The sequence below is a fragment of the Sinocyclocheilus anshuiensis genome, unplaced genomic scaffold, assembly GCF_001515605.1.
Source record: "Sinocyclocheilus anshuiensis isolate Anshui unplaced genomic scaffold, SAMN03320099.WGS_v1.1 scaffold47, whole genome shotgun sequence".
Classification (NCBI taxonomy): domain Eukaryota; kingdom Metazoa; phylum Chordata; class Actinopteri; order Cypriniformes; family Cyprinidae; genus Sinocyclocheilus; species Sinocyclocheilus anshuiensis.
In genome coordinates this window covers 426730-441529 of record NW_015551047.1, presented here as the reverse complement: position 1 = coordinate 441529, position 14800 = coordinate 426730, and the positions used below count along the sequence as shown (strand labels likewise).

General features: G+C 38.5%; 2 protein-coding genes and 1 pseudogene across 2 annotated transcripts; all 3 read right to left on the bottom strand.

The window, feature by feature from the left end:
* Nucleotides 1-223: 223 nt before the first annotated feature.
* LOC107661830 (C-factor-like) lies at nt 224-3244 on the bottom strand. The gene is made up of 6 exons (XM_016451598.1): nt 3098-3244; nt 2957-3011; nt 2623-2810; nt 1355-1516; nt 1134-1244; nt 224-412 (listed from the first exon to the last, which is right to left on the bottom strand). The coding sequence occupies exons 1-6, from the start codon at nt 3242-3244 to the stop codon at nt 299-301; spliced, it is 777 nt and encodes a 258-aa protein (XP_016307084.1). The 3' UTR covers nt 224-298.
* A 2852-nt stretch (nt 3245-6096) lies between these two features.
* On the bottom strand, nt 6097-10862 carry LOC107661829 (C-factor-like). Its single transcript, XM_016451597.1, has 6 exons — nt 10647-10862; nt 10509-10563; nt 10166-10353; nt 9233-9394; nt 9012-9122; nt 6097-6367 (listed from the first exon to the last, which is right to left on the bottom strand). The coding sequence occupies exons 1-6, from the start codon at nt 10791-10793 to the stop codon at nt 6254-6256; spliced, it is 777 nt and encodes a 258-aa protein (XP_016307083.1). The 5' UTR covers nt 10794-10862; the 3' UTR covers nt 6097-6253.
* Nucleotides 10863-13351: 2489 nt separating this feature from the next.
* The window catches only part of LOC107661827 (C-factor-like), a 5368-nt pseudogene continuing 3919 nt past the window's right edge, over nt 13352-14800 (bottom strand).

Below are 14800 nucleotides of genomic sequence, written 5' to 3'. Positions count from 1 at the left end.
ACGAAGTAAAAAGGGCCCATTATCTTATCTTTAGCTTGACAAATAAGCAAGGACAAAATCAGGTACTACCTCCAGACACAGTACTAAAGCTCTATTAGCCACTGCTAATACACAACTCTACAAACTTAGTTCACCACAGAATTCGGCACATTTCATTGATAAGAGTTTTATTGTATGAAATGGTATAAATTTGTCATGTCTCTGTCATAAATCCTTGTGTGCCCTTTTATGGTTATTAAGATAAATAGGTCAGTTTGGACCTGGATCAGCCCTTTCATGACCATATATTTCTTCTGGTTTACCAGGGAATTGTTTCTCCAGTGTAGTCCAAGAATCCTCCGTGCTGCTTCTCAGTAAGGCTGCCAATGACACGCAGCATCCCCTCCACACTTTCTTTTGATTCAAGTGGTGCCTAGTGAAAATACATACATACATACATATAGTTCACTAACATCCATCCATCCAATTTTCCAAATTACTTGTACTATGTTTGGGGAGATGGATCCTATCGCAAAGTCTTGGGCAGGAATATACCATGGATGAATGAGCAGTACATTGCAGGGCTAAAGACCTGTTCACACCAACACAAATATTCAGCATGAAAGTCTAGTCCAGTTTTTGCATTATCAAAAAAATAAAGACCAAGGGAAAAAAAACAGAACTGGAATTGGATTGGCATTGGCATTGGTATCGGCACATACTCATTGATATTGAGTATCTGCCGATTAATATCTAAATTGAGAAGCAAATGACTACTGAAGTGGAGGGAATAGTTTCTGTGAACTTAAATTTAACAACCTGCAATAATGTGCAGTTTGTTCCTCAACGCTATCAAATATCTTCAGAAGACCTGGAATATAGTGCAAAAAATGTTCCCTAATTTAGAAGCATTTAAGCTTGAGTTTAGGTCAAATTATTCTGAAGTTGTAATAAAGTCTGTCCATTTTTATTACATTTTAGCCAGTAGGTAGTGCTGTCACTCAGTTATTTCCCGATTACATGCACATTATTTTGTATAACAAAATGTTTTTAATATCTTGACTGGGATAGTCACAATAGTTTGAGAGAAAATGTGGAAATCAAAAGCACCCGCTGCATTACACTTAACATGGATTCAAAGGCTTTACACTCACTTTTTCTCCACCCATTTCAGTCTTCACCCATCCTGGGTGAAGGGCCATGCAGAGGATCTCATCTGCCTTAAACTCTTCAGCAGCTAACACAGTCAGCATGTTAAAACCTGCCTGATAGGCAAACATACCGTTTGAGTTATGCATCAGCTTATGGCATCAATACATCAAAGGCAATGAATGGGCTCCAGTTTAACTAGTGCCAATGCAGGACTCTGGTGTACCTTGCTAATGCAGTATGGCAACTCTGGGAATTGGATGTACATGGGAGGCATTCTGGTCATGGATCCCCCAAGAGAGGAGATATTGATGACAGCTGCTTTATTACTGGACATTCCTGGTATCCCACTGGCTTTGGCTGCTGCTTGTAGATACGGTAAGTACTCCTACTTAAAAAAAGAGAAAGGATTATATCTCTCTGATAAATAAAGCAGCAGCTTACTTAATAGTGCAGCAGTGATTTAGAATCACTTTAGCACTTTAGAATACTATTCCGTCATTAATGAATGACTACACAGAAACAAATGACTAATGCACTATTAACATTCTAATAACTAACAAGACACTCTGATTAACAAATCAGTAAGTAATAGCACTCAGTTGAAAAGTGGTAGTTCACTATTAGCTAATCAGTAACTACTATTTTTTTCATATCGCCCCGAGAACTACTAAGAACTACTATATACAGGTTCATAATTAATGTGAATAATGCAAAATGTATAATTAATTCTAACGTGACCCACTAGATAACCCACTAGTAATGACTCAAGTCTTACCAAATCCATCAGAAGGAATTATTATTTGGATCAGTATTCTAAAGTGAAGATCATGATAACTCTCTAGTAATGACTGAAATCATTGTAAACTTTTGAGGCTTTCCGGGAGATATGAAAAAAAATAGTAGTTACTGTTTAGTGAACTACCACTTTCAACTGAGCGCTATTACTTACTGATTCATTAATCAGAGTTTCTTGTTAGTTAATGGTAGTTACTAAAATGTTAATAGTGCATTAGTCATTTGTTCCTGTGTAGCTATTCATTAATGATGAAACAGTATTCTAAAGTGTTACCAATTATTTTAGTACAATGCCATGAACCTTGCAAACTGTGCCACATCCAGTTCCCCAGAAGGACTCATTTTACAGTTTTTTTCAAATGCTTACACACAAAATCTTTACTTGTCACAGTTTCTGAAACCTGACACTTTGCTTTTGAGATGTGTTTGTGATATTTTTAATGTAGTGTTTCATTTTGCAAGAGATGTGAGGCATTTTGCATTTTGTGTGTGCAATTCTTGGATTTGTGTGTAAAGTTTTGAAAGAAAGAGGCAAAGTTTTTGAAAATGTGTGTAAGCAGTTGAAAAAAAACTGTAATAGTTTAGTCACAAACTCATGCACCAGTGAAACTAGTTAAAGCCCCAGCCTAGATGTTTAGCCAGAAGGCAGAAGATTTCATGTTTCAATCAGTTGCTTAACAATGCTTTCTACATTACCTTAATGATTAATAAGGGTCCTATCACATTGGTGTTAAAGGTGTTTTTCATGTCTTCAACACTGCTGGTCTGAATGTTGCCATTTGCCATTTTTGCAGCATTATTCACAAGCAGGTTCAAACCACACTTTCCCAGTAGAGATCCCACTTTCTTGGCAGACTCTTTGATACTGCACGGATCATCAGCATCTAAAATTAACAGAACAACTATTAGTGCTAAAGTATTAAGCAATGAAGTGGTATTCAAAAAACACTGAAAAAATCACTTCGAATTTCTCAAAAACTACTTTTAGTAAAAATTTTAAATTCACCAAGAAGGACACATGCACATTTACCAAGACGTATGATGGTGATCACATTTGGATGCTTTTTCGTCAGTTCTCTCAAAACCTTAAGAAAGATAATATGCATAAATAAACAAGGCACGTTAGGATTTCTCCTGGTGTTTCTATTTGTGTTAGTTATTTATAACTCACCTCAGACTTTGGTCCATCTGGATCACGACAAGTAGCAAAAATATGCTGTTTTTGACTAGAATCCTTCAAGAGTTGTTTAACAAATTCTAAGCCCAAGCCCCGGTTGGCTCCGGTGATCAAGATATTGCATGCTTTCACTGCTGCCATATTCTAAGTTTATGAGTTTGGCTTATCCAACCTGCTCTTTAAGAGTGCTTTTTATACGAACCCAAGTGAACACCACGCCCATTTTGAACTGATGTATTGTGCTGTGTCATACAGTATGTGTTACTGAGGTAAAGACAAGAAAAATATAAGAGGAAAAGAAAAATGACTGAAGAATGAATAGTCAAATAGTCAGAGAGACAGTGAATTAAAAAAAGCTAATATAACTGACTGTTTGGCAACTATAATAAACAGTGGCAGCTCATTCAAATTAAGATGCTGTCAATTTTCAAATATTTTCAAAACATTTTTTGCCTGGTATATTTATGCACAACTCCTGCATAGCTGAAATTACATTTTCCTCAAGCTTATGATTTTTAGCATACTTTCCAGGGAACACACTCCAGGGAGTGTACTTTCCAGGGAGATTTTTAGCAGAATACCAAAGCTGCTCACTTATGTGCTTTTTTAAGAAAGCTAATATACAGTATATAATAATATTTTCAAGTCAGATATGCTTATCATTATTTTTTAAATGGTCAAGAGTGAGTAGAGGGATCAGTAGATCTAGGCAGCGCAGTCTAAGCCAAATTCTGGAAGGGACGACCCAAAAAGTAAAGAGTTAAAAAGTAGTTCAACTAATGCCAATAAAATACAATAGTTGGAATAATGGCAAACAAATCAGGAAAATGCTCAGAGATTTAGAATCTGATTATTTCTTTAATAGGCCATTTTTATGTTTTCAATTATACTAAAAAAGGTAAGATAACTACTTTGTGGTCCCTCTGAGGAAATGCAACTGCTTGCATAATCGCAAGACAAATGCATATGTCAGGCCATAAATTCACAAGAACTATGCATAAATGCTTGCTTCGGTGTTCTCTCAGTCTTTCTCTCTCACTCAGATAACATTCTACATACATGCTATCTTTACAGCATTTTTAATTTGTCCTGCTGATGCATTTTCCCTCAATTTTCCCTATTAATTATAACCATTCAACATTACAGTATAATTGAAAGCATTACAGTATAATTATTTTTCATATTTAATAGGCTCTGAAATATATAACAACTTTTAATTTAAGTGATTTTAAATCAATCTTCACATAAACTATATTATATATGCATAAACTGCTGTATACATAGTAATCTTTATTCAAGCTACAAAAGTTAATCAGCGACTAGCTCTCTCTCTCTCTCTCACGCTCTCTCTCTCTCTCTCTCTCTCTCGCTCCCTCGCGCTCTCTCGCTCGCTCGCGCACACACACACACGATGCACAAAACTCCGCATTTGTCAATAGCAGTGACTACGTTTACAAGGTAACTCGCCAAAACCACGCATTTTGACATAATTGTGTGTGTTTTCGTCCGTTGAAGTGCTACTGGTGAGCTGTCTGAAGCGGCTCAGCGTCTGTGTACAGCCGGATGCGCAGCCTTTCAAACTATACTTCACTGCACCGTTTCTGCGGCGTAACCCCAGGCATGTGCCACCGCATTCTCGGGTTATGAAGAATAAAGAAGGGAAAAGTTAATCTTCCGAAATGAAGCAGAAAAATCTTCTCAGGTAAAAGTTATTAGAACCGTGTCTAGGGGCAAGCTGGCCATCACACTGCTCTGACCTTATCAGTCTGTTTGTGTTATTATTTGATTCGCTCTGGTCGCTTATGACAGAACAGCTAATCACAATGATCTTGTCTTCGGAAAAGATTATTTTATTCGCTTATTTCAGAAACAGCGAATCTCTTTAAAAACTGGCTGTTGTTTTCACTTCATTGTTATAATTCGTAAAAGTTTGTACCTGCCAACTGGCGACTGACACCGTTACATGGACTCGCCAACGCTGATTTTTACTCGCATTTGGCGCTTGGCAAGTGTTAATTTTAGGCCCTGCATGCTAGTATGATAAACAGTATATGCTTTATAATCTCATACTACGGATGGGCAAATGAAGCCTCATGAAGCACTGAGGCTTACCCCTGATTATTCCAAGAAAAGATTCAAAGCTATGAGAGTGTCGAAAACAGCGCCATCTGGTGGTTAGTAAAAAAAGCAGCCAAAGTTACCAAGCCATGTTACATGCACAAATAAAAGTGTGTGTGCGCGCGCGCGTTTTTGTGACAAATGAGGACATAAATTTGTATAATGACAAGGGTATGACATAGGTATTACAAGGAGAAGGTGACTTTTCAGGACATTACCCCATGTCCCCACTTTTCAAAACGCTTATAAATCACACAGAATGGAGTGTATTGAAAATCTGAAATAGCACAAAGTTTCCTGTAAGGGGTAGGGTTGGTGTGGGGCAATAGAATATATGGTCTGTACAGTATAAAAACCATTACGCCTATGGGATGTCCCCACTTTTCACAAAAACAAACCTGTGTGTGTTGAATTTCTCTCTATGATAAATCAATTTACCCATTAAACTGTGGCATTTAATGCCAATATGGATATGAGGTAATAAATGAATAACGTACACATAACTGTACACTTGTATGACTTAGTATTTGAAAATAAGTATGAATGAAAACGGAAAATTCTGGGGGTTCAATGTTCGAACATTCTGACACACAAAGTGAATCATAAGCCATTACTGTTATTAAATCTTTTTTTAGCAGCAGTGGGAGGTAATAGGCAAGAAATGTACATTTTTGCACCATCATGCTGATAATGTTTCTTTAGTTGTTCAGCAATCCTGCAGCCTGAACCACCCCTCAGAGTCCTCATGCCACCCCTTTCCACCCTATAAATAATTTTCTCTGTGTGCAATTGATAAGCAAAGTATTTGCATCATATAATATAGAAAAGACAGTACTGCTTTATTACTTCATTAATTGCTTTATTGTATAAAATTACATTTGATACAAAATTGTTATATGTATGTTATAAACGTGTGGGGTTAAGTTCTTATGATTAAGTGTGCCATTTTATGATTAATAGAATAAACGTCAGATTAGACCAGGACTGGCCCTTTCCTGACCTCTCGTACAGGAGTGATTTTGTTTTTCTGGTTTACCAGGGAATTGTTTTTCCAGTGTAGTCCAAGAATCCACCGTGCTGCTTCTCAGTAAGGCTGCCAATTACACGCAGCATTCCCTCCACACTTTCTTTTGGTTCAAGTGGTGCCTGGTGAAAATAAAAACATACATATAGTTCATTAAAATGCAAAATAAAAACAATATAGCTGAAGCAGCAATTGACACTACCAATGTGACACAATGTACTACGTAATATTGAACATGGTTGGAGCATTTAAAAGCATCTAGCAACTCATTTAAAATCTTATGAAAGCAATAAAACAAGTGAAAGTTGTAGCTGCTCCAAAAAAAAAAAAGTTTGACAGAATTCAAAAATTGGTGGAAATCGAAAGCATTAAAATCAGCATGACTCAATGAACACCACTGCATGAGTTTGTGACTAAAACACCTTGTTCAATAGGTTAATAGCTAAATAATTAATCTTAATCTGGTTAATAGCTACAACTCCAATTCCAAAAAAATTGGGACACTGTATAAAATGCAAATAAAAATAGAATGCGATGATTTGCAAATCTCATAAGCTCATATTTTATTTGTTACAGAACATAGACAACATGTTTGAACTGAGAAATTGTACCATTTTAAGGAAAAAATAAAGTTCATTTGAATTTGATGACCGCCACACTTCTCAAAAAAGTTGGGACAGGGCTGTTTATTACATCCCTTCTTTTATCAACAGTCCATAGACGTCTGGGAACTGAGCAGATCAGTTTCTGGAGTTTTGGGAGAGGAACTTTGTCCCATTTGTGTCTGACGATTCTAGCTGCTCAACAGTCAGTCCTGGGTCTTCTTGGTCATATTTGACATTTCATGATGTGCCAAATCTTTTCAACTGGTGAAGGGTCTGGACTGCAGGCAGGACTCTTCTACAAAGTCATGCTGTTGTAATAGATGCAGTAGACAGTTTAGCATTGTCTTGCTGAAATATGCAAGGCCTTCCCTGAAAAAGACTTTGTCTGGATGGAAGCATATAGTATGTTGCTCTAAAACCGGGTTATACTTTTCAGCACTGATGGTGCCTTTCCATAGGCACTAATGCTCCCCAATGCCATCAGAGATGACAGCTGTTGGACTGAGTGCTGATAACAGATGGTCTCGCTCTTCTTTAGTCTGGAGGATGCGGCGTCCATGGTTTCAAAAAAAGAGTTTAAAATTTCGATTCGTCTGACCATAGAACAGTTTTCAACTTTGCCTCAGTCCATTTTAAATGTGCTTTAGCCCAGAGAAGATGGTGGCGGTTCTGGATCATGTTCAGATATGATTACTTTTCATGATGGAGCTGTGAACTGTGTTTCTGAGCCCATGCAATGATTTCCATTACAGAATCATGTCTGTTTTTAATGCAGTGCTACCTCAGGGCCCGAAGATCACGGCATCCAATATTGATTTCTGCCCTTTTCCCTTGCGCACAAAGATTTCTCCAGATTCTTTAGATAATATTATATACTGTAAATGATGAGATATTCAAAATCTTAACAATTTTACATTGAGGAACATTCTGAAATTGTTCCACAATTTGTAGATGTAGTTTTTTTGTAGATTGGTGAACCTCTGCCTCTTTAAGACACTCTTTTTATGCCCAATCTGTCATGGTCACTGATTGGATAGGACCCAAATGCAGAATGAGCAGGGGAAGAAGTTTGACAAATTAGACAAGGCACAACAAGAGGGAGTGGCGTGAACGGTTCAGACAGTAGAGTAGGGCACACAACTGTAGAGCAGGCAGGTAGGGGGATGACCGCCGAGAAGAGCCCTGGGTGACAACCGGAAGGAGGACTGTAAAGGAGGAGGCAGCACTAAAACAGTGACAAAAACTTTAACCAATAAATACCGGACCTTAACAGACAGGCGAAAAACTCCATTTAGTACAGACCAGCTAGAGAGGTACGCAAACACTAACTCACACACAAAACAAACCCACAAACACATGAGGAAAATGAGCACAATATATAGGGAGGAAAGCACACAAACACTAGGTGAGAACAATCAAGTAACGAGCACCAAACAAGGACTAAACGAGGGGGCGTGGTAATGTGAAACAAGGAGGCAGGACGAGAGGAGCACATGGCCAACATAAACAAAGACAAAGCCATGTGGTCATACACAGGACAAACAAAGAAAAACTATACAAGGACAAAACAGACAAAGCTGCCAGGGCAGAACCCTGATACAATCATGTTATTGACCTTGCCAATTAACCTAATTAGCTGCAAAATATTTCTTTTTAGTAATACTTACTTTTCCAGCCTTTTGGTGCCCCCGTCCATAACGTTACAACTTGTTTTGAAATTGGGGTTATATATCATACATGAAATTTTGGACTGTTGGTGGCACTGAAGTGTTTCAGAGATTTCAAACATTTTGTATTTATAAGCTCATTTTGTTATGTTTCCTCCATTTTTGCTAAAAAATAAAACAAAATTTACTAATAAATCAACACTTACTTTTTTTCCACCCAGTTCAGTTTTCACCCATCCTGGGTGAAGGGCCATGCACTGCAAAATATTTCTTTTTAGTAATACTTACTTTTCCAGCCTTTTGGTGCCCCCGTCCATAACGTTACAACTTGTTTTGAAATTGGGGTTATATATCATACATGAAATTTTGGACTGTGGGTGGCACTGAAGTGTTTCAGAGATTTCAAACATTTTGTATTTATAAGCTCATTTTGTTGTGTTTCCTCCATTTTTGCTAAAAAATAAAACAAAATTTACTAATAAATCAACACTTACTTTTTCTCCACCCAGTTCAGTTTTCACCCATCCTGGGTGAAGGGCCATGCAGAGGATCTCATCCGCATTTAACTCCTCAGCAGATAACACAGTCAGCATGTTAAAACCTGCCTGATAGGTAAACATACCGTTTGAGTTTTACATCAGTTCATGCCATCAATACTTCACGGGCAATGAATAAGATCCAGTTTAACTAGTGCCAATGCAGGACTTAAGTGTACCTTGCTAACACAATATGGCAACACTGGGAATTGTTCGTATAATGAAGGCATTGTGCTGATGGATCCCCCCACAGTGGAGATATTGATGACAGCTGCTTTATTACAGGACATGCCTGGTGTCCCGCTGGCTTTGGCCGCTGTTTGTAGATATGGTAGGTACTCCTACACAAAAAAAAGAGAAATAATTACAAATCTCTGAATTAAAAGTTTGTTTTATACTCAATTAAGGTAGCATTGAAGGAATAGTTTACTCTCTAGCCATCCAAGATGAGCTGACATTATTTCTTCATCTGAACAGATTTGGAAAAAATTTTAGCATTACATCACTTGTTAGCGAAAAACTGTATTTGTCAATTTCTCCAAAACTGTTTCAATATCATCATCTGTACATCTTGGATGTTTTGAGGGTGAACACATTTTTAGCAAACTTCCTATTTTGGGTGAATTGTTTATTTTTTTTAAATATTGCAAATATTGCATATTGTAGCTTATTCTGGCAAATAATTTTTCGTTGACTAGTTGTCTAGAAAAGTATGCAGCTGATTGGCAAGTCAATGTTGTAATCCATTACTAGTTGAGACAGACACAGGACGACTTGTGTCAGAACAAAACAACTAGTCAGGGAAACCAGCAGAAACCGCAATAACAAACTCAACAAAATGGTAACTCATATAAACAATGGTGCAGCAGTGTCTTTGTCTGATCAGGCTAAGAAACCAGTTAAACTGGTCTAAGCTTTTATTTTGGTACAATGCTATGAACCTTGCAAAATCTGCCATATCCAGTGATTAGTTCTTCCTCAAAAGCACTCATTTTAGTAGTCTCTTTACAATAGTAAAAGCCCCAGCCTAGATGTTTAGACAGAATGCCACTGCACCAACACGTTTAAACAAACTGTTGTTTCAGAACTATTACCTATGCTTTTTACCTTACCTTAATGATTAATAAGGGTCCTATCACATTGGTGTTAAAGGTGTTTTTCATGTCTTCAACACTGCTGGTCTGAATTGTGCCTCTTGCCACGATTGCAGCATTATTCACAAGCAGATTCAAACCATTGTTTCCCAGAAGAGATCCCACTTTCTTTGCGGACTCTTTGATACTACACGGATCATCAGCATCTAGAAGTAATAGTACAAATAGCAGTTCCACAGTTCTATAATAAATATATTTTCTCAATAATAATATTATTAAATCTCAATTAAGAAATCAATGATATCTGCATCGTTTCCAGTTACATTTTAAAATGCACAATGAAGGACACATGCACATTTACCAAGACGTATGATGGTGATCACACTTGGATGCTTTTTTGCCAGTTCTCTCAAAGCCTTAAGAAAGATAATATGCATTAAACAAGGCACATTTCGATTTCTCCTGGTGTTTCTATTTGTTTTAGTTCTTTACAACTCACCTCAGACTTTGGCCCGTCTGGGTCACGGCAGGTAGCAAAAATATGACGTTTTGGACAAGAATCCTCCGTGAGTTGTTTAACAGTTTCTAAGCCCAAGCCCCGGTTGGCTCCGGTGATCAAGATATTGCATGCTTTTACTGCTGCCATGTTCTGTCAATCTGCTTCGATCTGTCTGCCTTTAAAACTGTTTTGTATGTGCAACCAAGTGAACGTAACGCCCCTATAACATTACGTAATATGCATTTTGCTTCATGCTGCAGTAAGGATATGACAGAAAGTTCGCTCCCCCATGTTTTAGAGCCACCCAGTCACTTTAATCGCCGCCCTTCGTCCGGTGTTCTATAAACATAACTAAGGTGCATCTGAAATTAGGGGTGCTGGCCTTAATTTTGACACATCATATTGTCCGGTCTGGTTGTCAGTCCTTGCATTTTCGTGAGTGAATCGTATTTTGCATCTGGTCATAGCAGTATAAAAATCAAAACTTTGATTCAAAATGGATTAGGCTATACATAGCATATCCTTGATAATCACTAAAAATCTGTCATACCCCTGCATAAGTTCCGCTAATGTTCAGAATGTTACAACAGCCAAATTCACCCAAGTTTCCTTACGCAAACGTTGACCATACTCCGGATTTGGAAATCATGATAATGCAGTCAAAAACATATAATTTAACCTCCCAGCTCATGTCGTTCATTATTAATGAAAGGATGTTGGGCATGTGTAGTCACAAAAATGAACGAGTCTCACTGTCCTCTGGGATCGCGCTGCAGAATTCGTTTCAGCTCTATTCCTCTCTGTCACAGGGAGCCTGTGCTGATTAGAGGTAGAAATGATGATTTACGTAACCATGACTTCAGTTTGTTAGATGTCTATTATTTGCGTCACCCAACAATAGCTAAACATTAACTTGCGACACAGTGACTGCATTGCGTGCATTACAGCACAGATAGGCTGGAGCAGTCTCAATGAAGCAAACTCTAACAACTTACAGTGTCTCAACTTTCGTAGAGTTTGTACAGGAAACCTAAATCCGATGGTAAACCACTTTCAAATAAGCTGATGCACACCGGACGAGAAATACCATGCAGTTGTGTTCTCACGTTCAAGGCAACAGTAGTGGAAACAGTTAAAAATCTAATCACCAAAGCTAATCACCTTAAAGTCAAAAAGTTCACTTCAAGAATGAAAATAAAGAGTTTTGTCGAGTTTTGCTGTAAAAACAACACACACGTTTTTTTCCATAGACTTCTATTACTTTTATTCTGACCAAACAATATTTTCTATCCCCTAACCCTAAACATACCCCTTACAGAAAACCTGTTTGCATTGTTACACTTTCAGATAAACATCATTTACTATTTTTTATATTTTTTCCCCTCGTGGGGACCGCAGGCCAGTCCCCACAATGTCAAAACATTTCAGGTTTTACTGTCCTTGTGGGGACATTTGATCCCCACACTTTAGCATAAACACACACACACACACACACACACACACAAGAATAAGGAGCAAGAAGAGCATAAACTTTTTTTAGTCCACAGAAGAAAAAAAAAAGTAGCCTAGGTTAGTAGCTATTATTGAAAAAAGTCTTTACACTCTTCCAGCCAAGGGTGAAGTCATTATGTACATTAACAATGTGTGGATTTGACTGGCGCTCTATGGGCATCAGGATTTTGAACAGCTCTGCGCTTTTTGTACTGTGTGTGACTGCCTTTTACCCTTCTGTCTCTTGCAACCAACATTAATATTCTCTTCATATTCAACGTTAATATATGTGCAGCGCTGGCACATGTCAAAATAACATCTTGTTTCTGAGTAGTGAAATCTCTTGAACCATCTCACCACAAGGAAACCACGCCCCACTTTTATTTTGGATACTATCCACTCTGACATTGCATTCCCTTTTTCGGACTAGTTATGTTTATATTATGTTACATAAATGTGACGTCTGTCTTAAGAGAAGAAAAAAAAAATAGACAATATGAACGGATGCAGATAGAGTGAAGCTATGCTTAATTTCAGCTTGACCTGTAGCAGTAGGCCTATGCTGCCAATTCAGTTATTAAAAGCTTAATAAACCTCAAGCAAAAATCTACCCTGTAGAGAAATTGATTTCTTGCAATTATGTCAACCTTTAAAGACATGAGCTTGAGGTTTTTAATCACTATACTTCTGTTTAAACCATCAGTCCACATAATTTCATTTTAATTAAACTGTTTAATAGCAGTTTAATTCAATTCAATAGCTGTTGCTGAATGGTGGAAAACAAAAAAGAAAGAAAGATGGCATCAGACAAAAAAGTGTATAAAACAGTAAATTAAATTCTGTTTATAATTGTACACATGCAAAAGTGCTAGCACTGTTAATTTGTTTGTTTATAGGGGTCTTACAACCAATATATATATATATATATATATATATATATGTGTGTGTGTGTGTGTGTGTGTGTGTATAATGAGTGCTAAATTCTGTGATGATTGATTATCACTCTGTGGCCTATTCTCATTTCACCTATTTGTATTTTTGTTCTGCCTAGCTGCTGCTTATCTCTAAGATTTACCTGTTATACTTGTTATACATACTGCACAACAGATGGGTTTTATTTAACTTACCTACCTGAAACTGAACTTAGGCTGTGTATGTAATTGGTAATCAGAGTCATGCAACATATACAGTAAAAAAGAGACAGTACTGCTTTATTGAGTGTTTTATTGTATGAAATACTAAACAGTATACAATTATCATGTGTCTCTCATAAACCCGTGTGGCCTGAAATTAAAGATATACTTCACCGAAAAAAAGAAAGAAAATTCTATCATCATTTACACACCCTGAAGTTGTTTCAAACCTGTATGAGGTTTTCCTTATTGAGTGAAGTATCCCTTATGAACTATCCCTTATTCCTAAGTGCTTATGATTTGGTATGCCCTTTTTTTAAAAAGTGACCTTGAACTTGTTTACCAGGTCACAGTTTCTCCACTGTAGTCCATGAATCCACCATGCTGCTTCTCAGTAAGGCTGCCAATGACACGCAGCATTCCCTCCACACTTTCTTTTGGTTCAAGTGTTGCCTGGTGAAAATAAAAACATGTATTTTTTAGCATACTAACATGCAATATTAAAAATAAATATAGCTTTAAGCTGCAATTACAGCATAACCACACCAGTGCAAGGCTTGTTGTTGAATGGATTTGTGTGGTCATATCACTCTCACCAAATAAAGGAAAACGTCTCAGGTTACATATGTAACCATGGTTCCTCGAGGGAACGAGACGCTGCGTCGGAAACGCTTTGGGAATGCCTTCTGTGACCACGCTCTGAATCATATTTGAAATCAGTCCAATAGCTGGGCAAGACGTCACGGGTGGGTGACGTCATGGCCAGGAAGCTACAAAAGCACGTGTGGCGGAGCCGGCGTCAGCTTCAGGAATGAAGCAAGTGCCGGCAGGGATGCCGGAAGTATGGCACCGAGACGCAGCGTCTCGTTCCCTCGAGGAACCATGGTTACATACGTAACCTGAGATGTTCCTCTTCAGGAACTCGAGCTGCGTCGGAAATGCTTTGGGAACGAGAATGCCCACGCCGCCAGACTTGCAAATCCCTGCCTAGTGTAGAAGAGCACAGCTAAGGCGAGAGAAAGGGGAGCCAGGAGTGACTAAAGTAGGCGGGGCCCGCCGTCCCGAAGGCCAACTTCTGGAGGAGTGAGCCTTGACCCCCAAAGGAGAGGGGAGATCAGAGGACTCGAGGCTATGTAATAGCATCCTGATCCACCACTTAGCATAAGCTTCTCTGGCCGGAGGCCTCGGCCTCAGCGCACCGCGGAGGAAACGTGTAAGAAGAGGGTGTCTTCCCACTGAATGGCCACTGAGAGGGGCGTGGTAGGCCGCAATGGCCGCCACGAAGCTCTTCAGGGTGGCGTGGGTCAACCCTGTGGAGAACGGGGCTACTAGCAGAAGACGGACCTCGTCTGAGAGAGAGAACCAGAGAGGACAGTGCGATGTCTCTCGAGTCGCAAACAGGTCCACCTGAGCCTGGCCAAAAACTCTCTATATCTGCTTCACCACATCGGGGTGAAGTCTCCATTCCCCGGGCCTCGGCCCCTGCCTCGGCAGGATGTCTGCTCCCATATTGAGATGCCCAGGAATGTG

Bases quoted from the DNA above. Each gene is read 5' to 3' on its own strand.
- LOC107661830 (XM_016451598.1), bottom strand. From the start codon at position 3,244: ATGGCAGCAGTGAAAGCATGCAATATCTTGATCACCGGAGCCAACCGG. The intron at 3,012-3,097 runs GTGAGTTATAAA...ATCTTTCTTAAG, and splicing joins CAGATGGACCAAAGTCTGAG to GTTTTGAGAGAACTGACGAA. The intron at 2,811-2,956 runs GTAAATGTGCAT...TGTTAATTTTAG, and splicing joins GATCACCATCATACGTCTTG to ATGCTGATGATCCGTGCAGT.
- LOC107661829 (XM_016451597.1), bottom strand. From the start codon at position 10,793: ATGGCAGCAGTAAAAGCATGCAATATCTTGATCACCGGAGCCAACCGG. The intron at 9,395-10,165 runs GTAAGGTAAAAA...TTTTTTGTGTAG, and splicing joins GACCCTTATTAATCATTAAG to GAGTACCTACCATATCTACA. The intron at 9,123-9,232 runs GTACACTTAAGT...TTTACCTATCAG, and splicing joins TGCCATATTGTGTTAGCAAG to GCAGGTTTTAACATGCTGAC.